Genomic DNA, 23,086 nt, shown 5'->3' on the forward strand with positions numbered 1-23,086 from the left:
AAATTGTTTTTTCTTGTTGTACTTTTCAGCGTAGAATATCCAGGTCTCACGTGACATCAATCGACACCGACCGCTTGTGAAGTGCTGTGTTTTCAAAGTTCCGGTCATGCAAAGCATGCTGGTCCAATGGAGGAAGCATCCCACTGGACGCATGTGCCGCGGCTTCCTGTCTCCAATAGGAAACAACAGCCACTAGAGTGCATTAGTTCTCGTTGACATTTCGTTGATCTCACTCCTAATATCTCCTCCACCTTTAGGCAGTGCACTTCTGAATAAGACCTGCTACAACAGAGAAAACTAACGGCTAGATACCGTAGCTTCTCTTAAACTAGGGAGGGGGACAGATTCAGTTCACAGTGCTTTTTCAGTAGATACAAGCAAACAAAGGTGGTGAGAGTTGGGGTAAATTATAATTCAGTTGAATCAATTCAGGAAGTGAATTGAAATTCCAAATGGAATTTATCCCTAGCTGGAATGGGTTGGTTAGTTACTGGAGAAGATACTAAGGAGTAAGCAGTTCAGAGCAGCAACATAGTGAACGATAAGAAGGACTCAAACAGGTTATTCAGAATTGCACATCCTCTGGAGGTACCTGTGTTGGAAGGCGTAGATGTACAAACATGTTGCATTATGCACAGTCGTATAAAAACAAACAAAAATATAAACATACAAACACACAAGTAGTAAAAATGATGCTGGACACCTAGCTGGAAATACCCACAGAGAAAGGAAAAGTTCACATAAACTGTCACCGAACCCTGTTGTTATGATAATAGTGTATACTGAATAGTGTGAAATACTGTATGAATTATACTTCATCTGTAAGTAATCACATTGATGGCATCGAGAGACGTGGTGATAATTTGAATAATGTTCATTTCATTCTGTATTAGATTCAATGAGTTGCTCGCTTCTGCTCGCCCCAGTTAAGGAATAAGAGCAGAAAACTGTCATTTGTTTAAAGCATGTGAACCCCATATTAGCTCTAGGCCCTATTGAGAATAATGCTGTGTACGATTTGCATGGATGAAGCCATCTTTGTTCAGTAGTGCTGAAATGATTCATAAACTGTGTCAATATAACCTTGTCTTTAACACAGATATTACACAGACCTTTTCCTTTCTCAGCGGGCGCCTGCATGCATTTGTCTACTGTATGTGCCTATACATGTACACAGACATGAAGACATTGACAACAGTTACATCTGGTAGTAAGGTAGATGACAGACAGTCTCGGAAGGACATTGATTTGCTGACACACACTGGAGACTGTGATCTTACCGTACCTTCCTCCAGCCCTGCTGTCAATACAACCGGTGCACCACTGACCTTTTGTGAGTGCTTAACAAAGAGCCAGCATGGGGGCAGGCTGGCTGCCAGAGCCACATCACAGGCTCACAGTGTCCACTGCCCGTCTCAGCTCGTGTGCCCCCATCACCTCCCTCCCATGTACCCCCACACCACGCTCCTCCTGCTGAGGATGGTAGGTCAGCGAATGGTGGGGGGTGGGGGAGGTAGGGGTGGGGCGGGATGATGCCAAGGAAAGGCGAATGAGGGAGTTGGGGGGGCCACCAACGCTTCATAGCGGAAGATATTGGAGTTAAGGGCAAATCATGTTCTTCAGTGACTAGACAGACTGAGGCTCGAGCGCATAACTCAGCTGTAGCTGGAATGGTTTTTGCCTGATTATCTTTAGGTGACCACCGTTCTGAAATAAGTCACTGACACGCAGGCTTTCTCTAAGAGGACTCTCATGTTTAGGGTCCATAAACACTGTAGGGGGTGGGGATACTGGGGGATGGAGTGATGTAAATACTGGACAAGTATAGAGGTCAAGCATAGGAGAGTCGGGGTCAGAAATGACAGTGTAACAACACACTGTTGCAGCTGTTAAAAAGCATGAGATTTATCTATGAATCTCATAGTTATGTGAGATTCTCCTTATTTAAATGACTTTCATCGATTACCTTATTCCCCTGCATGTCCTCATCATCTGACCTTACAAAGCCTAAAAGCGTTATAGCAGCAGCATACAAAGTCAAATTTATATCCTATGCAGGTATGCAATGCAACAACGCAATTAGCTACGCAAAATGGCCGTTCTGCGTAGTTGCAATGCATTATACATTTTGGGCTGCACACTTTTGCATATTTTTACAACGCAAGTACGCAGAAGGGCCATTTTGCGCAGCTAATTGTGTTCTTGCGTTGCATACGTGCTAAAGTAAGCGTTAAGGCTTAACTGGCTCATGCCATGAACGTGGAATGCATATTTTAGTTTCAAATGTTCTCATGTTAGAGCTACTTTTATTTTAGCTTAACTCTTATTCGAAAAGCGAAGGGTGACGTGGGGTGGAAATGTTTGTTGTCTATGTTACATACTAACGATGGGGTCATCGATGCGCCCACAGCTTGGCTTCCAGAGGCCTCCTTACTGTCCTGCAGCACAGAGAGGAGACATAGGGGCCATTGGTCTAAGGGACTGGAGGATGGACCCACGGTGGCTCATGGTAATGCCTTGGGAACACCTTCATCACTGATTATGACACAGCAATCCGTGAGTGACTGTCACCAGTTGGCAACAAGGTCAGACAGGATGCTAATAGTGACAAAAAAAAAGATTGGTCGTACACCTGTATTGGAGGAACCTGCAGGAAGGGCTATGCTGGGCGTGTCTCAGCCCATCTCTGCCCTCCCCCCCCCGGGTGCCAGTGCTTACGGGGGGAAAGAGATGCCATACCTGCAGGTTCTTCCTCCAGACGTTGACGGCCGCAAAGGCCAGCTGCATCTGCTTCCTGCGGGCGTCTTTGTGCCGCTTGTAGGCGATCTCAATAAAGATGAGGAAGATCCCTGCTGCTATGCCTCCAGCCACCAGCATGAACACTCCTGTCAGACAGAGACAGACAGACACAGGGATGGGTGGTGAGTCGCCGTCTGACACTCAGCCGCAACCCACTGACCATGACTGTGTCTGTGTGAATCTAGTCTAATAGGTCAACGGTTGCTGTCCTTTCGTCGACCTGCTTCCACTTCACGCCGTCCGCTGCAAACCTTGCAAGTTTATATTAGGATCACAACTATAACAACTAGAACTACAGTAACCCACAACAAATGACTTTAACAGTACACACTTCACGTAACAATGAAAAAAAAAGTATTGGACAAAAAAAAAAGGCTACAGTACCTTACCACTGTAGTTTTTGTCCAATCACTTTTAGGTTTCTCAAAACCCAAAAGAGGAACCCTACCTGCCATGTTCTCAAAGGTGAGTGTGGCTGGGGCATTGCTCCGTGAGTCACACTCCTGGTATCTCACCCAGGTTTTATCTAGATCTTCCATGAAGCCATTCTCATGGGAACTGCAGGGGTGGGGGGAGTGGGCAGAGAGGTAAGACAGTTAACAAAAAGCCAAGCCATACACTCCAGAAGATAAATCCCAGAATGTCACTAACACAGACGACACAAACAAACACAGACTGACTGACAGACAGACTAACAGACAGACAAAGGGCAGGAATGAGAAGATACAGAGAGAGAAGAGAGCTGACACAGCAGTGTGTCGGATGGTTAAAAAAGGAAAATAAAAACAACAACATACACACAATGCTGCTTGGGCTGGGACAGACCTGAGAATGGCCAGGGACACATTCTGTTTCCAGGGGCTGTCCTTGCGCATGCCTATGCCAAAGCCCGAACGGAAAAACAGCTCTCCCGTGGTCACCAGGTCGCACTTCTGCGAGGCTTCAAACTCCAGCACCGCAGAGTCCCAGATGAAAGCATGCAGCTTGCTGTTGGCGGAGGGAGGCAGGGGGGAGGAGGGGGTTACAGTGCAACAGTACAGTGATTGTCACAACACACATTTATGGCTCCCCTTTGGCCACACAAAGCGTGTGAGTCAGCGTTACCAGCCATGTCTACCGCCGCTTGAAAAATGAAATCCAATGCCGGACGGACGACGGCGCGTCCCCCATTGGATTCCCCACCTCAAAGAAGCTCGTCTTGGATAAAACCTGAAAAAGGGTGCTCCTCAACTCAACGTTAGCTCAACTATAGACTGGTGTCAGTGCTACTGACACAGTTCATGCAGCCCTGTTCTAAGTCTGAGCCTGGATCTGTCTTGGCTGGATGATGGGCCTGGACCAGAAGGAGCACTGCAGTAAGACCTGCTGGGTCTCACTGTTCCAGAGGTCCAGAACCCCCAGGTCTGACTGACTGACCCTCTCTCTCTCTCCCTAACCTGACTATCTGACCAGCTCCGGCCGACACGCCCAGGCCAGGCCAGCCCGGCCAGGACTCACTTGTCGCGCACGGCCTGGATAGCCTCAGCGGCACTCTCGTAGTTGTGCTTCTCCATGTGGCGGTACATGGTGCTAAGCTCCACCTGCCGCCGGAAGTAGATGTCCACAGAGCTCTGCTTCACTGTGGCATAGATGAACTTGTCTGATGGGTTCCTCAGCTGTTGAAGGATAGGAAGGGTTGGAGGGAACATTACATTCAGCATTCACATACATTTGACCAATTCTGGAACTCTGTAAAAATGAAAACTTTTGAAGCTACACAACCACTTACTTTACAGCATTTTCACCACCAATAATTTTCGCACCTCGCTAAACATGTACATTTGTGGTAGTATGTAACCTACTATCCACAAGTTATCGAGGTGGAGGTGTACTCAAAGATTCTCTGTATGTATTTAAAGCAGGACTACTTCTTGATGCCCACCCTCGGGTCGTTGATGCCGGTGATGCGCTCCTCAGGCCGGTCCAGCACCAGGAAGGCAGCCAGGTTGGCAGTATACGATGCCACTATGATCATGGCAAAGCCGGCCCACACCATGCCCAAGATTCTCGCTGAGAAGCTGCGCGGCGCGCCTGGATAAGAAAAGCCCATAAAACGTTACATTATGTTCACTCTATGGGACATCAAATGTGGCTCAATATATTGCAGCATCTCCCAAATATGACATTATTTATCGACATGCAACACTAATATTTCTACAGTTAATATCAGTATCACAAACTGATCAGTATACCTGTAGTATTTGCAGAAATAGTACACTAACTAGCTAGTATACTAACAACTGTACTGATCTTTAGGAGTTATTTAGTGATAGTATTCTCCTACCTTCTCCAATACCGGAGTTAAGCAACACTCCCCAGGAGAACCACATGGCTGACGACAAGGTGAGGGCGTCTTCTTCTTCTTCTTCACTGTTTACTTTAAACCTCCCAAACGGGCTAGAGAGAGAGCAGGGTGTGAAGTGAGACATACACGAGAAGACAGAGGAGAAAACCCTGGCAACACCAGACAGGGAGGAAGTCTGTGTAAGTGGCTACATAAGAGCGAGCTAGAGCACAGAAAGAAAACAGAAAGAGAAGGCCAGATGAGCAGAGCAGTGGAATGATTGGAGCCAGTCTTCACCTCTGTCCCCTCATCCACTGTGAAGCATCTGGAGAGGTCTGGAGCATAAGCAGAAGTAGAGTATGTCACACACACACACAAAAACACGAGTGCACGAATGCACCCACACGTACACACGCAGGCACCCATACACACACACATATACACACATATAGACAGACGGACACATGCATCCCCTTGTACCTGAACCGGTCTAGTAGGTAAAGCATCACCGCCACCACATGCACCGAAAGACCCACCAGCAGCCACAGTGTGCTCTGAAACGGCTGCATGAACGAGTCCAATGTACTGCGAGGGATTTCCTGTAACACACAGCACCGACAGTCATTCACAGACCACTTGCAGTCTACAACCATCCCATCTGCAATGAGGACTAAATCAGGTATAGTCTGTATGAACTTTCAATTTGTCTCATAGATTATGGGAGGAATTCAGGGACATACCTTTTTAACGAGGATGGTTAGGCCTTGGTACTTAAAAGGTTTGGAGAATTCGATGTACTGGGCTCGTTCGTTGTTTATTGTCAGCGGGGCAACGATCATATCTGCCAGACCCCCCAGTAGCTCTCCCATCATGCCATTCCACTCTTTCTTGTTGCTGTTGTTCACCTGTGGTAGATGAATGTAAAGGGTTAATAACCAACCCAACCTGACAATGAATTTCAGAATGAAGTGTCCTATATCAGAAACAACAAGTAAGCCCTCTCTTGACTCTGGTGAGTAGCTAAAGGCGAAAACCTGTGTGCCTTTAACCCAAATGAAAATGAGCAGTATCGTCTAAATGGTATTCTCTGGCTCAGGGATCTGGTAACTGAGGTTGGCTCTCCCGAGAAGCTCCATTCAGCCCATCTTGCTTGTTCAATACATCCTGACAGATCAGCGTGGGTCTCACCACCACCTTGTCCCTCCAACACGGAACTAAAGTCCCCAATGTGGTGGGACCCTAGGTTTCCATGGCTCTCTCGGCTAAAGGACTTATTTTAGTTAGTGATTTAGTTAGTGATAGTTAGTGAAAACTGTTTTTGTGAGTGCAGTAACATAAGATGATTCTGTGTAATTTTCAAAACATTACAACTGCAAAAAGCACATCTCAGAGATAAGATTATATATAATTTGCTTCTTAACTTACATAATAGAATGTAATATAAATATATGCAAATAGACAATTGTTGGTCAAATCATTTTTGACCAGTAAGGTTTTCTATCTAGAGAGAAGTCTGAGTTTTTATAGGAACTGACCCGCTCCTGTGTTCCAAATTTCCCATCAGCCACCAGGTGTACTTCATAGGTAAAGTTCATGGTTCCAGCTAACTTGATAAGTAGGTCAACACAGAATCCATAACAACATTGAGGTACAATTGGACGTCCTGTAACCAAACCAGCAGAGGGTTGCAAGTTACAATCAATCAATCAACATTTTTGAAACTTTTTTTACAACACCAGACATCACTTGCCACCACACTATTCAACCAAAATCACCCATTCACTTAATAATACAGTAACACACTGCACACATGTTCACTGCAACAAGACTTCACACACTTACACTGTTTGCTTAAAACAGGCTGGCACATGCCCACACTGTTTGCAAACATTTAAGCAAACACTCTAGCATACAGTATTTACAATGCACACTCACTGTACATACACACTGTACACACTACACACTGTACACAATGTACACACACACACACACACACACACACACACACACACACACACACACACACACACACACACACACACACACACACACACACACATGCCAACAATCACACAAAGGCACAATCAGCAACATGCATACATATATAGATACCTACTGTATATATATGTATGCATCTCCAGTTGGTACTTAGCGGGCGTAGTAAAAGCACAGTGATATCATAAACGTCCCTGTTGTGTTACCTGGGATGGTCTCATTTGGTCCAGTGCAGATCACCTTTTTAATATCTGCCACTCCATTTAATGTTTTTTCCTCCTTGCAGGTTCCATCCTGCTCAGTGGGTTTCACATACACAAAGGGCTCCTGGTGTATGGTCACTATCTATAACAGACGGGAGAGAACGCTGTTTATCACACAGTGGGCTTTAGCTCACACTGACCCTGAGGGAGCTCTACATCACCAGCCCTCCAGACAACAACCCCTCCACAAGGAACACATAAAACACACACACACACATGGTAGAAATGGAGAGAGAAAATGAGAGAGAAGGATAGAGAAAGAATAGTAGAATCCTTTGCAGGCCCATTCCATTGAAGATTCTGTAAGATATAAAGCGTTGTTTTACTTATATATATATAATTATGTATGTATATACAGTATATATACACTGAACAAAAAATATTAAATGCACCATGCTACAATTTCAACGATTTTACTGAGTTACAGTTCATATAAGGAGATCAGTCAATTGAAATAAATAAATTAGGCCCTAATCTATGGATTTCACATGACTGGGAAGGGGCGCAACCATGGGTGGGCCTGGGAGGGCATAGGCACACCCACTTGGGAGCCAGGCCCAGCCAATCAGAATTAGTTTTTTCTTACAAAAGGGCTTTACTACAGACAGAAATAATCCTGTTTGATCAGCTGTCCGGGTGGCTGGTCTCAGATGATCCCGCAGGTGAAGAATGTGGAGGTCCTGGGCTGCCATAGTTGGTCTTCGGTTGGTCTTCGGTTGTGAGGCCGGTTGGACGTACTGCCAAATTCTCTAAAATGACGTTGGAGGCGGCTTATGGTAGAGAAATTAACATCACATTCTTTGGCAACAGCTCTGGTGGACATTCCTGCAGTCAGCATGCCAATTACACGCTCCCTCAAAACTTGAGACATCTGTGGCATTGTGTCATGTGACAAAACTGCACATTTTAGAGTGGCTTTGTATTGTCCCCAGCACTGATATGCCACACCTGTCAGGTGGATGGATTATCTTGGCAAAGGAGAAACGCCCACTAACAAGGATGTAAACAAATTTATGCACAACATTTTTGAAAGATTATCTTTTTGTCTATACGGAAAGTTTCTGGGATCTTTTATTTCATCTCATGAAAAATGGGACCAAGACTTTACATGTTCCATTGATATTTTTGTTCAGTATATATATATATATATATACGGAATATCATTGTTTGAAGAGGGTAAAATGCGATACCTTTAGTCTCGTGGACATCTGAAAGCCCCGCGGTTTCTCTGTCTCTCCTCCCGGCCAGATGATCTTCCTCTGATTATTCATCACCACCTACATGGTCATAACACCATGATTAGAGGAGTGCTGACATAGTGTGTGGAGCTGATGAGGGCCAAGCACAGGGGAGTCCAATACTGAAGAGTCAGCTGGTTTAGCAACAGCTCAGCATCTAGCTAATAAAACCTGCTTTCTAACTACCATGCTTACTTCTTCATAGAGGTGTAATAGCAATAGACAGGAAGATCACAGGAAAAACAGAAATAATCACTGTTGCCATTACATTTACATTTACATTTAAGTCATTTAGCAGACGCTCTTATCCAGAGCGACTTACAAATTGGTGCATTCACCTTATGACATCCAGTGGAACAGCCACTTTACAATAGTGCATCTAAATCTTTTAAGGGGGGGGGGGGGGGGGGGGTCAGAAGGATTACTTTATCCTATCCTAGGTATTCCTTAAAGAGGTGGGGTTTCAGGTGTCTCCGGAAGGTGGTGATTGACTCCGCCATGAAGTTACCTGTGTTCCATTGTAAATCCCAACTTGAATGAGTCGACTCTTCTGGTAGTTGAGAATGCTGTAGTGAGCGTACTTCCTGTCGCCATCGTCGTTGAATTCCACTCGTCCAGTGAGGCCCTCTGGGTACTTTGATGACATCAGAACCCTGAGCGAGAGGAGAAATTGAAGTAGATCTGAGTGTGAGAGTGTAGGGGGATAGGCAGAGTGAGAAAGTGTTTGTATCTTGGTGTCTTCCTAAACTATACAAATGTACCTTTTGAAGAGGGGCCCGGTCTTCCAGATGTTGGTGTTTCCCACGCAGCCTCTGGGCGGCTCCGTAATGTTCTCCTTCTCAAAGAGCTCCTGGATGGACTGGGCCACCACGGCCACTGCGTCATTGATGTGGGCCGACTCGTTCTTGCCGTTGATGAGCTGGAGGCCAATGAGACCTGTTCACATCACGCCAACAGCAGAACAAAGTAAATCAGTGACCTGCTAGACTACCAGCCATCAGGATCCTTTTGCAATACACACACTAAAAACTTATAGGAACCTCTTGTTCAGCCATCATGAGGAAAGGTCCAACCGCAAGTTTTTGATCCAGCAACATCCTGTTGCTCTATTTGTGAAATGAATTTGGATCATCCAGCACTAGAATAAACAAGCACTGGAAGTCTTTGAAGCATTTACTTCATCTTGATGGAAATTGATTTTGGATGTTCTTTTTTATTCCTTTCCGAAAAGAAGAGGCAACATGATCAGAGAGTAATAGCTAGATCAATATTTTGAGGTTGTTAGTGAACTTTGCCCAGCATGGGAGGGAAAAGAGTCCCTTGAAGTTGGATCAATTCAATTCTATCACCCACTTTATAGGGGTTAGGTTGGAAAATACCACAAGCAGAAAGCTATAGTGTATGTGTGGGACCAAACAAACATACATCAACTAGATTAGAGAATTAATATACAAATTACATTAACAATCCAACTTCAGCTAAGTTTTCTTATTGCAACTGGTCCAGTAGTCTTGCAGACTCCTGAAAGAAGCCACAGAGGTGAGTTTAAGACAGCAACAGATGCTGAGACATGGACATGACTGACAAAGAATTATCTGCAGGGATTGGGGCATTGCCTTACGTTAGATAGCGCTACTAATCGTCTGCACTGAGGGACGAGCGTCACGTAGGAGTGACGCCACCTAACGTAAGACAATGGGGGTCAGGGGTGTTGGAGTGCCTAGGGTTTTACGCTTATGTTTGTGACCACAAAGTGACATATTACGTGAGACTTGTGTAGACTCCGGGACATAAGAAAGGACAGTTGTAGCTTACCATTCTATTTCAGTTACACTTCAATGTGGGGGTTGCAAAACACCCTTTATAAACTCATGAGAACCAAGCTATTAATATACCAGAATGGCACTATAAAGGCAGCAAGCGAGATTTTGGATAACCCAATATATATTTTTAGGAAACATGCATGTACGAGTTAACCTATCAATAGTTCTGACTATAAATAAATAGGTTCGGAGACACAGGACTTAACACTGTGTTAACATTTGTTTAAGAGATTATAGTGTACATTTCTGTGACTCATTTAAAACCTTTAAACATAAAAAATGCTTAAACGTTTAAATGCTTAACACTCAACAAATAATCATACATAATACATCGTTAATAACGAGGCATTCATCTATGGGTTTTCGCCCTAATCGTATAGGTGAGATGAAAGGTGACCCCAGAAAAAGGCCAGCATTCTGAAGTGTTTTCCAAGTGGCTGTTGGGTAGCAGCGTACGGTACGTACCATCTGGCGCCTCGCTCAGGGCTTTACCCGACATCTCCCGCTCTCCCACCAGCCACACGTAACCCGAGCCCGTCATGTTGAGGAAACGGGCAGCCTTGTAAACTGCAGCAGCATCCTCTTCACTGAAAACAGAGATGTTCAGTGACATAGACATGGTTACTTATCTTTAATTTAAATCATTGCAGTAAATCACTACTGTGTGACATTATGCCATAATTTAGCAATAGAGTTGTAAACTATACCACTTTGAAGTGTAAAATGTAAGTCATTGTAAATCATCTTGTGGTCTAAATAGGAATAGTGAAAATGTACTTATGGGAGGGGATTTTTGATGGGAGGGGCCTGATGGGACAAGTGGGGGGTGCTGTAGGAGAGTCTCACCTGGCGGAGAGGATGATGACGCGAGCCTCCAGCTCTTTGGCCTCCAGAAGCAGCGCAGTTAAGTTAGTCTCCTGGCTGAACTGGAGGACTTTCTCTGCCTGTGATTGGGGCACAAAATAAGTCAAGCCAACTACTTACCCCCACCTCAGAAACCATGCTGACTCTTTACCTGTTGTGCTCGATTTGGCAGATTTTGTTGAAAAAGGGAGAGAAGAAAAAAAGGAAAGCGATCCAGGGAAATCGGCTCAACTAAAAAAAAATTGGAGGGGAAAAACGTTTGCATTTTTCGCATGCAAACTGAGGGTTATCAAGGCTCCAAAGAAGGACGTGCATGTTAGGTAGGGGGGAGAAGAAGGTCAATGCAACCAGTAACTAAAAACAGGTAAAGGGGAGTGAGGGGGAACCTTTTCCCCCCAACAAAAAACTATTGAAAACTAGGGAGGTGCTACAAAACAGGAGGGGGTAGTAATCTGGGAAAGTGTTTGTCCCACACTACCGGATCTCCACAAAGGAATAGACTTGCAATCTCTTTTTTTTCTTCTGAGAACATGCATTCCTTTAGTTGAATGAAAAAATGAAAATGGTTGAAACGGAGCGCTGTTCAGTTGTTAATGTTTATAGTCTTTCCATAACAAAATCATTGTTCAGTGAAATTATAGGGATAATGTCTCAAAGTAAAAAGAAACACGTGCTACCAAGATAGGGGCATTTCTGGGTCGGCTGGTGACTGCTTGGGCTGGTTTCTAGTTGCTACGTTTGGAAAGTTGGTGGGCGGCGTGCATTGACCATGCAAATATACCTTTGGTCCTCGCTTGTTGTCATAGGACAGTTGGTCGAGGTTTTCATAGTTCCTTTTTTTATTCTGATGAGTAATGTGCACAGAGAAAATATGCAGACACAGAAGAATATTAAAAAACTGTTGAAAATGGATCGCAGTAAAGCATTCCAACAAATCTACACTTTTCTGCTTCAAATTGGGATCCCTAACACTGGGGCTTGCAAAGTAAATCAAAGACAGCCACTGACCACTAGCAATCCTATTTAATGCTATGTCATATGACCTCATTCACAATCTTTCAAATACTACTCAAGACCCTCAAAGCATTGTCCAGCATTGGTCCAGAAACAGTCATACTCTCTGTACAACAATGAGATTGAGAGGGCTAAAATGTCTGTGTGTCAGTGCAAAGCAATCCAAACAGGTAAACAGTCTGATTCTGCAAACTAATGGCCCTCAGGCTCTCTCCATTTTGAATTCCACTCAGTTCCTGTATATTGTGAAAGGAGCCGCAAGGCAGTCTCCTGCTTTGCCTTAGTCAGGGAGCCATTTTGCAGTGAAACACAGCATCTTCTGCTTGACAGACCTGCCTCCCCTGATGCCCGACCTTTCAGCTCAGACCGCAGGCAGGCAGAGCGCTCAGGATCTGCGTCCTCCACATCCCAAATGCTACAGTGACTCTGCCGCATTCGTTCATTATACTGCCTGACAAGCAAGTCCTAAGTAAATCCCATTCTCCTCAATTGTATTCACGCTCACTCCATTGAAAGGATTACAGATCTGTTATGCCTCAAATGTAATCTGAAGTTGTTGTAGTCACTGCTGCTCTGTAAAACACTGCTCCCCTTCCAAATGTTGCATGCTATTGTGTCGTAGTGTTTCACGGTCAGTGCACACTCATAAATCATGGCATTACAAAACAAGTATTAATCAAACTGGAGTGAATGGGACTACAGTCTTCATTTAGAATATAAATAATCTAATCATGTATTGAGTCCCCAATCCCAAATCTATTTTGTCCATTTCTTTCTCTAGCCCTCCACCATCTTGCAGCTGTCTCTGTGTGGCACTGCAATGCCTTGGTAAAAAAAACTGTCTAGATGACTGGCTTTGTTTTCCCAAAAGAGTTCTTTGAGTGCTCTATTTTTGCTACTTCAGTCAAGCATGAATATTGTATGTTGTGTCGCTCATGTCAGTATTCTGACTGAATCCACTACAGGTAGAAAATTCTCGCTACCGGCTGTGGTACAGAACCCCATATAACTACTGTCCCTGTGACTTGTCACACCAGCACAGCACATAAACCTGCAATTACAGTGTGAATAATCTGCACAATACGGAATATGAAATGTGAATAAATAGAATATTTATATTAAATTAGGAAATGACACAAACTCCCCAAATGTGGCAAACTCAGCATTTGCCAACCTGGCTGGCTGAGTAATTTCTTAAAACCACTGAAAAAGAACACAGATACTTCCTTACAGCATCACATCACACTGTCTACCATCCCAAGGATTCTGTGACATTGATAGATTAATTCAATCTGGTAACTGTAAATCTATTCAATTGTTGCTTATGGCAATATTTAAAAGAGACAGAGAGAGACAGAGAGCGAGAGAGAGAGACAGAGAGAGACAGAGAGCGAGAGCCAAGGTCAGACAAGATGGATTCCAAGACGGAAGAAACATGTAGCTAGCAGTAAACCAACTATTATATAATCTAATGTAGGTATTTACCATAGAAAACACCACTTCAACACAGGTAAAGTCATTGTATAATCCAATAAAGTCAAAATCCTTTATACCAAGATGATTTATTGACAAAAAGTATACTTAGTAACTCCTAATCAATCTTGATCATGTTTGAGTGTGACTGATGAACCACAACATGTTTGACATTTCACCTCTCCCTTTGGTGTGGATTATCGTGAGCATGTGTCTGTCACATGAACCGTTTCATCAGCCTCTGATTAAATTACTCTTCAAATCAGGACTCATTTCACTCCGTCACACAATTACAGGAAGGAGCCCTTGAGGGGAACAAACAGCGCAGTATCAAAAAGTCTTAACCACATCCTGTCTTTTTAACAATGTGTTAATTGGTCCTTCTCTTTTCCTTTAGGGAACATTATCTTTTAGGGCAGGGGTGTCAAACTCATTCCTCGGGGGCCCGAGTATCTGCAGGTTTTTTTCACATTAAGAACAAAATAACCAGGCGAGGGGAGTTCCTTACTAATTACTGACCTTATTTGATCAATCAAGTACAAGGGTGGAGCGAAAACCCATAGACACTGGGCCCTCCGTGGAATGAGTTTGACACATGTGTTCTAGGGGACATCATCCCTGCTTTAGGCTTTAGGTGGATCAGCACTTTAATGAGCTAGCTACCCAGCAACACAACCTCAGAGGTGACTCTGGGCTAAAGTAATGCTTATGGACAGTTTGTCACATGCCTGTCATTTCACTTGTATGGTCTCACAGTCCATCATTTGACAAGGACACAATAAAACCAAAGATATGTATTCCACTGTCTTAGTGTCTTAGCACAGGACACTATGACCATCTGATATACTACTGTATGTCAACCATCCATCACATTACAAGTCTCCAAGTGAGCATTACACTGGATTTGTGAACTACATCCCTTCCAAACAACATACATGTACCACACCACAAATATACATCAAGGATCTATGGACCATCATTCTGTTTGGGAGTCATTGATATTTTGCAAAGCCCCAGGTTAAAGTCCGCTATTTGGCTCCTGTTGTGGATTGACACAGGAGAATTTGACTATGGTGAAAAGCAACATGAGATGAGTAAAAGATGTACTCAGATCAGAACACATTAGACGCTGTAGATGTCTCTAGCATTTTGATGTTAGCCAATGTTTACACAATGGTCAGTGAGAGATGTGTTCACACGACAGAAAGGAAAACAGTTATATACATAGAAGACCTTTGAGAGTTAAACAGAGATTACACACACACACGCCCACACACACTGGGGGTCCGGCGAGCCCGAGCGTCTCACCTTTGTTTCCCTCTCCTCCAGTAGGGTCTCCAGTCTTTTCTGCGCGGCCCGCCCCTCGTGGTCATCGCTGACGATCAGGATGATGTGGTTCCATCGAAACTCTCGCATCATGTCGAACCACACGTGAGCCTGGTGGGAGTACGGGGGGACAGTCCGCAGAAAAGACAAGTGGATACTCTGGGGAGAAAGCAAAACAAGAAGGAGTGCGAGGAAATGATTTGCTTGTCATCCACGGTTTTGCTGTTCTTTCTAACATATTCATGAGGCCTTTGCAATTGTTCACAATCAAACAGAAATGTCTTGTCCTTGCAGGACATTTGGAGCAGAATGTAATTCGTCCACAGCTATTTTGGTAGCTAGAGAAGAAGTGGAGTAGAATGTATGTCTCTCTTATCTGTTTAGATCCCCAGGGTCTGCTCCATCATTCACCTCTCTTTCCCCCCTCCCTCTCTCCCTCCCTCTGTCCCTCCCTCTCCCTCCCTCCCTCCCTCCCTCCCTCCCTCCCTCCCTCCCTCCCTCCCTCCCTCCCTCCCTCCCTCCCTCCCTCCCTCCCTCCCTCCCTCCCTCCCTCCCTCCCTCTCTCTCTCTCTCTCTCTCGCTCTCTCTCTCTCTCTCTCTTTCTCTCTTTCTCTCTGTCATTTCTCACCTTGTCGGAGTAGATGGACATGCGTGTGGTGAGGCCCACAACAGGGATGCGGTAGAAGCCTGCGGTGTAGGACACAGGCGTGGGGGTGAGGTGGTCGTTGGACTGGGGAGGATGACTCACGAGGATGGCATACACCTGCAGACACAAGTACGGGGATTAAAGAAAAACACACACGTGTAAAGGGAGGTGAAAGGATAATAAAGTGTATGGACTATTGATTCCTCACTGCGACATGGAAATGTCAAATCAGCTCTTTCCTCTTAAACCATCCTCACTTTTCATTAGCATTATGGCTGCATGGTAGATGGTTATTCATTTGGCTCAAAGCTGAATGACACTTATCCTGGATGAAGTAGACAGATGCTCCTCAATGCAGCTCTACTAACTGTATATCGATTCTTAGATTAATAGGATTCTTGAGAAATGGAACACTGATCCAACTGAGGGGGAAGACAAAGCTGGCATGATATGCAGGCATGACGGTTAGTGTGTACAGCCCGTATGGTTGGGCCTCTTTCATCCAAAGAGCGCTTCCAGGCATCTACCAACCCATCTGTCATGGACCCTCTCTCGAGTGACTAACATGACCACAGGGCCAAGACCATCTCATTGAGTCTCTCACATGGTTAGGTTTCCATCTAGGCAGTTAGTAGGCGCTGTTCCAAGTAAAGGTACATGTAGACCATTGGCACCTTTCTCATCCCTGCAGCCCTCTGAGCAAAGAGCAGCAAAGATATGTCAGCACATAACCATCTCTATCAATTACAACAATCATTACAATGAAGAGGACCGGGGACATTGTAATAGAGTGGAGGAATTAGGGAGAGACCTTTGTGTGTGTGTGTGTGTGTGTGTGTGTGTGTGTGTGTGTGTGTGTGTGTGTGTGTGTGTGTGTGTGTGTGTGTGTGTGTGTGTGTGTGTGTGTGTGTGTGTGTGTGTGTGTGTGTGTGTGTGTGTGTGTGTGTGTGTGTGTGTGTGTGTGTGTGTGTGTGTGTGTGAGTGAGTGAGAAAGAGGGATGGGGTAGGGGTGGTTCACGCCTCAGTTCTCTTCACTACATGATATTGCTGCTTTCAGAAGCAATGTAATGCTTAATGTGAATGGGATGGACAAGGGTTTTAGCAATGTGTTTCAGTGTTGGAACAAATCTCAAAGGGGTAACATCGCAATGCATAACTTATTAATGTTGTTTTCATTGTTAGGTTTAAATTGCACAAGTCGTATACACAAAAGATATTATGACCTAAAAAGAATCGCACTTGAAGTGAAAAACACAGTAATTTTTCGAGTCTAGAGCCAAAAACAATTGCTTTCCATACACTTGTGTGTCTCATTATTGATCTAGTAATAACATAAACCAAACAGTTACAACTACCCATTTCTAATGTCAAATCATACAATTTTCCATAATACAAACTAATCGCCCTTCTCGGTGACATAACGGCAAATGAGCCAAGGCATGCACCCCAGCTGCTACCCCTGGGATGCTTTGATGGACGTGCCCATTGCGTAGGTGGCCATGTTGGCCTCCTTTTAGGCAACATTTTGTCACATGGCACGAGCTGTGAAAATAGAAACTGCAGTAAAACTCATTTAAGAATGCGTCACTCATTTCTCTCTTGGTTAGTTAGTTTGTTTGCAGTTCAGCGGATCTGCAGCTGTGTACACTGAAGTGAGTTGGCCTCTCATCCCCCACAAATCTGTGTGTTTTTGGCCCTTAGATAAAAACAATCAGTCCATGGCTTTTAAAGGATATATTGATTGTCCAGTTCTAAATGATAAAGAATAACTTTTGTATAAGATTTATATTATCCCTTGAACACATAGCTTTGTCTGGATAATAGACTACAGATATGGGGATAGAGATTTAGCCACAGGCTCACTGCCCATTTTATTTTTCATGTTTTGCCTCAAGTTCTGGTTTGGTAGTTACTCATTATATTGGCTACTGCTTGTGTAACAACAACATATGGATATCCAATTTATAAATATGTATAATTTCATTTCAGCTTCCATTTGTATTACCATATGTGATGGATCTCTTAAAGGCTTGGCTGCAGTTTCATAGTATTGTTATCATAGCCTAGGCTTGAAGAAATATTGTATATTAGAGTAACAAAATGTATATTTGCAAGAAACAGATTTTTTTCCTAATATACAGTCCCATTTTTAACCATATAAACTGTCCCATTTAAAAAAAAATATATATAAACTGCAATAAAACATTTGATATTGTTGCAGTCAGCTCCCGAGTGACGCAGCGGTCTAAGGTACTGCATCTCAGTGCTAGCGGTGTCACTACAGACACCCTGGTTCGAATACAGGCTGAATCACAAACAGCTGTGATTGGGAGTCCCATAGGGCGGCGCACAATTGGCCCAGCGTTGTCTGGGGTAGGGTTTGGCAGGGGGCATCGATCCTGTATTTAACTGACTTGCCTAGTTAAATAAAAAATAAATAAAAAATAGATAGCAACCTGGACTCAGGGGTAGACACATTTCCAATACGTATGATATGTTATGAATTCCAAATTGTTGTGGCTAATGTTAGCTAGGTGGCTAACTTTAGCTAGGCCAGGAGTTAGGTTAAATGGTTTGGGTCAGGGGAAGCGTTAGCTAACATGCTAAGTAGTTGCAAAGTAGCTAAAACTTGCTAATTAGCTAAAATGCTAAAGTTGTCCGTGATGAGATTCGAACACACAACCTTTGGGTTGGTAGACATTCGGGTTATAAGTGGCTAACGCTAATGTTAGCTAGGTGGCTAACTTTAACTAATCTAGAGGTTAGGTTTGGGGTTAAGGTTAAGGTTAGGAGTTAGGTTAAAGGGGAAGGATTAGCTAACATGCTAAGTTGCAAAGTAGTTCAAAAGTAGAGAGTAGTTGCAAAGTAGCACAAAAGTAGTAAGTAGTTGCAAAGTTACTAATTAGCTAAAATGCTAAAGTTGTCCGTGATGAGATTCAGACCTTTGCATTGCTAGACATTCGCGTTATACACCTACCCATTCACCCCAACCAACTACCCTTCTTTCGTTTTTGCCTTAAACAACCCCCTAGAGTCTATGTCCTAATTAACATAATAACACAAAATCCCCATCAAAATCTGTCTGTTTTAGCTGGAGATATCTGTTTTTGCATGGACTGCGTCTCAATCCACAGCATCCACCGATGTCTGTCTTCTGCATTTGCGGTGGAAGGTGGCAGAGCTACAGTGGTGTTTGTCAGACAAGGAGACATCCCAAAAATCGGTCTTCTCACTGAAACGTCTGAAACGTCCAAAGCATTTGTACTACAAACAAATATAACCCCTCTATGGAAAGATCAGACTCTCTCTAGGACGCCCACAAGCCTCACAAGACTCATCTGATGGTAGCCTGGTACCAGTTAAAAACGGTTATGGAAGTATATATGGAAACAGTTTAGTGTCCAAAAAATGTGTTAAATATGGGTAAAAAATATATTTTTAAATATTGATCTTTCTTATATCGCTCAGTGAAGCAGGTTGAGAGCTTCAATTTCCTTGGAGTCCACATCACCAACAAACCAACCTTGTCCAAGCACTCCATGACAGTCGTGAAGCGGGCACGACAAAACCTATTCCCCCTCAGGAGACTGAAAAGATTTGGCATGGGTCCTCAGATCCTCAAAAGGTTCTACAGCTGCACCATCGAGAGCATCTTGACTGGTTGCATCACTGCCTGGTATGGCAACTGCTCAGCCTCCGACCGCAAGGCACTACAGAGGGTAGTGCGAAAGGCCCAGTACATCACTGGCGCCAAGCTTCCTGCCGTCCAGGACCTCTATACCAGGCGGTGTCAGAGGAAGGCCCTAAAAATTGTCAAAGACTCCAGCCACCCTAGTCATAGACTGTTCTCTCTGCTACCACACGGCAAGAGGTACCAGAGCGCCAAGTCTAGGTCCAAGAGACTTCTAAACAGCTTCTACCCCAAAGCCATAAGACTCCTGAACATCTAGTAAAATGGCTACCCAGACTATTCACATTGCCCCCCCCCCCACTCCACACCACTGCCACTCTCTGTTGCCATCTATGCATAGTCAATTCAATTAACTCTCTAACTGATGCCCCCGCACATTGACTCTGTACTGGCACCCCCCTGTATATATTGTTATTTTATTTTTACTGCTGGTCTTTAATTACTTGTTACTTTTATCTCTTATTCTTATCTGTATTTTTTTAAACTGCACTGTAGGTTAGGATCTCGTAAGTAAGCATTTCACTGTAAGGTCTACACCTGTTGTATTCGGCGTATGTGATTAATAAAATTGGATTTGATTTTTTTTTTATATAGGATTCACTTTAAAACATACTTCCTTTTGAATCATTTTTTGACTACCTGTTTTGCCATGTATAAATATGTTATTCAATGCGTTTCTATGCGCTAATAGCAGTAAGGCCAAATTAAATGTTTATTCCAATATTGTTTTATATATTTTTTATACCTACAGGTCCCTGGTTCGAGCCCAGGTTGGGGCAAAGAGATGGATGGAAGCAACAACAGTGTTCTTTTATACATACCAAACGTAACATATCATACTAATTTGAGTGTCCCGGATTTACTATGTTATGTTTGATCTATGAGATCAGGCAGGAAACAGGTGGCACCGTGTTTCGCAGGCACTGAGGTTATAGTCTAGAATGGGATGCTTACTGGTTTGTTCATTGCAAATAAAGTGATGGTCACAATATATCGACCTCATCTGCCCAATGACTCACATCAGTCAGTTCCCTTGAAGAAGAAACGGGAAGATGGAACACACTAAAGAGGATGATTCATTTCCCCCCCAATAGTGGCCATAGGCTTCATACAAATGTTGGACAATTCTCTGAGCCCTCTAAATTATTTGGATTCATATGATTGACATTGAATAGATGGGCTATATATGTGCTAATGACTCATGTTATTAGGCTATTATCATTTAACACCAATGCTGGTACGCCGGCGCCCTCCTGAGATACCTGGTTGGAGATGAGGTCCTCGCAGACGGAGAGAGCCATCTGGATAGCGTTGGGTTTGTGCGTTACGGAGATGGCGGTCAACTTGAATTTATCTCTCCCGTATATCTGGTTCGCCTGGGTCACTGCATCCTTAAAGACTTGCTCGTACCTCTTCTGGCTCAGGACGGCTCCGATGTTCACTATCTTCGGCTCGCAGCCAGCCCGCGCACAGGAGCACGAGAGGAACACCGCCAGCAGAAACAAACGCATCGTGTAAACGACCAAAACGCACAGTGGACCCCAGATCCGTCTCTCCTTCGTGTTGGCAGGTGGGCTTTCCCGGATTCTGGACTGCACTGTTCACCCGGTTACCACGACTTGAACCACCGTCCCGCTGGACAGTGTGGAAAATCTGCACATTTGATTTAAGTGCAATGCGGAGGAATGTGCATGGTCAGGACCTTAACCGTTGATGGATTATCTCCGCTGTTTCAGAAGCATTTTTTCAAAGATGATTATCTTCCTTTGCCTATTTCCCCCATTGTCTTTCTTCCAATGTCGATATAAACGAGTTAGAGCATATTTCGCGGCGTATGCGGCTCCCTTTGTGCACTGTATAATTGCTCTACCGATCCCCTGTGGGCTACGCGCAGGCTGTTCTGTAAGGTGATAATACTGACGCTACGCTCGGGGCTGAGCGGCTGTCCTTGGTGCTGACAGCTGTGCACGCGCAGTGGTGCGCGCCTCCGCGATCTATCTATGATTTCGCGTTGGCGTTCTTCTGTCACAGGAAATGAATCAAAGGAAGCTAATCATCAACAAAAAGTATTTTCAACATCTCAACAACAATGTTATTCACTATATGACAGAAATGGTAGTAGGCAGTTTAGATTATGAATAGAGCATCAAAGAAAAGCAAGACACAATTGGTGTGTGAGAACAACAATAATTGATCTCATAAAAAAACATAATATGTGATGAAAAACGAATTATTTCTTAAAGTGTGAATATTGTAGGTTACTTTAGGTAGGATAAATAAATACTGCAGATGGTTGCTGCCATTGCAATGAAAATTGACACCTCAATAATCCAGTGACCCAACGATTCCAATATGTGAGATGTTTTCTCAAACAGTACTCCTAAAACGCACGGAGTAGATGGACCCAACCCACTGGCCACACTAGACGTTGAATTGATGTCTGTGCCCAGTTCGAAGCCTGCTTGTTTATTTCGCTGGGGATGTGTCTCCGGTCTCAGTTGAACTGGCTCCTGCTGTAAATCCCCATAATTTCATAGACTCAGACCAACCAGGACCACCAATTACGTGTAGGCTACATCCCCTCCCCTCTCCTTTACTTTCAAACAGCCAATCAATTATGTAACCATGTCATCCATATTTCAACCTCTTCAATCATGCAAAACCTCCAACATAAGCACAGTATGCTGCTTGTCTAGGCTACTGCGAGCACTGACATGGGGATATACAAATATAAAAACGGCTGAATAATTTATAGAGTTGCATCTAAAAGCATTGCTCAGCCTGGTGTAGAATGAAACATTGAAGCTCAACTTCTTCCAAAAGTGTGACATGAATGTGTTGTTTTACCTTATTTGTATTGACAGACATGTGTGCTTGTTAGATGTTTTGTTTGATTGTGGGGGCGGGTAATGTCATTTGAAATGTCCCTGAATGGAGAAAGGGAGCAAGGTGTCCAAGTAACCACAGGAGGCACAAGAGCATCCATCTTGCTAAGCAGGGGGAAAATGTTCAACCATTCTGGTTACCTAGGAAACAAGCCTCTCTCTCCACAGTGTTAAGTTTCTGAACATTCATAATGCCTAACATCAAATAACATGTAGGCTATTGAACATCAAATAAATTATGGCACAGCTATTACTTTGAAGCACATCACACTGGAGTATTGACAAAGCAGAGTAGTCTAGGTTTATTTAGACTTAATGTCATTGCAATAGAGTACCACAGTATGAGTCATAATACCCATAAAACCTAGCTGTCAAACAAGAAAATGGTTCCAATCGTTTTTCCACCATTCATTTTTCCCATAGGGGATTTTAGAAACACTTAACATATGGGCTGTGTTTCGTGTAGGCTTACCCTGGGGTAACGTTTTAATAACAAGATGACTTTTATTAATATATTTGCTGATATTTAACCCCCCAAAAAATGAAATGTTAATGTGGCTATCATAAAGAACTACAAATGCCATGATCTGGACGAGACTGTCGAATCGAGGTTAAGGTAAGTATCTCTGGATTAACTATCTAATGTTAGCTAAATTTAGTAATTAATAAATTGGCTGAATATACTTAAATTGACAATTCTGGGAACTGTGTTGTGCAAGTTTTAAATTGATACAATACCTGTTAGC

General features: G+C 43.7%; 1 protein-coding gene across 15 annotated transcripts in view; it reads right to left on the minus strand.

The window, feature by feature from the left end:
- The window catches only part of LOC139552352 (glutamate receptor ionotropic, NMDA 1), a 30,289-nt gene extending 8,850 nt beyond the window's left edge, over positions 1-21,439 (minus strand). For 4 of the 15 annotated variants that reach the window (XM_071364004.1, XM_071363999.1, XM_071364003.1 and 1 more), the window contains exons 1-19: positions 20,718-21,438; positions 15,747-15,881; positions 15,101-15,277; positions 12,087-12,149; positions 11,288-11,385; positions 10,907-11,028; positions 9,380-9,554; positions 9,127-9,271; positions 8,571-8,657; positions 7,311-7,462; positions 6,658-6,784; positions 5,863-6,027; positions 5,603-5,721; positions 5,123-5,235; positions 4,721-4,869; positions 4,297-4,454; positions 3,625-3,786; positions 3,248-3,357; positions 2,740-2,885 (exon numbers count right to left, since the gene is read on the minus strand). In XM_071364004.1, the coding sequence (XP_071220105.1) occupies positions 2,740-2,885; positions 3,248-3,357; positions 3,625-3,786; positions 4,297-4,454; positions 4,721-4,869; positions 5,123-5,235; positions 5,603-5,721; positions 5,863-6,027; positions 6,658-6,784; positions 7,311-7,462; positions 8,571-8,657; positions 9,127-9,271; positions 9,380-9,554; positions 10,907-11,028; positions 11,288-11,385; positions 12,087-12,149; positions 15,101-15,277; positions 15,747-15,881; positions 20,718-20,966 (2,652 nt within the window). In that variant the 5' untranslated portion in view covers positions 20,967-21,438. Of the gene's footprint in view, positions 1-2,381; positions 2,439-2,739; positions 2,886-3,247; positions 3,358-3,624; positions 3,787-4,296; positions 4,455-4,720; positions 4,870-5,122; positions 5,236-5,602; positions 5,722-5,862; positions 6,028-6,657; positions 6,786-7,310; positions 7,463-8,570; positions 8,658-9,126; positions 9,272-9,379; positions 9,555-10,906; positions 11,029-11,287; positions 11,386-12,086; positions 12,150-15,100; positions 15,278-15,746; positions 15,882-20,717 lie in introns of all 15 variants that reach the window. The other 11 variants (XM_071364002.1, XM_071364001.1, XM_071364000.1 and 8 more) reach the window with 9 other exon arrangements.
- Between the last annotated feature and the right edge of the window lie 1,647 nt (positions 21,440-23,086).

This window comes from Salvelinus alpinus, chromosome 24 (assembly GCF_045679555.1).
Source record: "Salvelinus alpinus chromosome 24, SLU_Salpinus.1, whole genome shotgun sequence".
NCBI classification, from domain to species: Eukaryota; Metazoa; Chordata; class Actinopteri; order Salmoniformes; family Salmonidae; genus Salvelinus; species Salvelinus alpinus.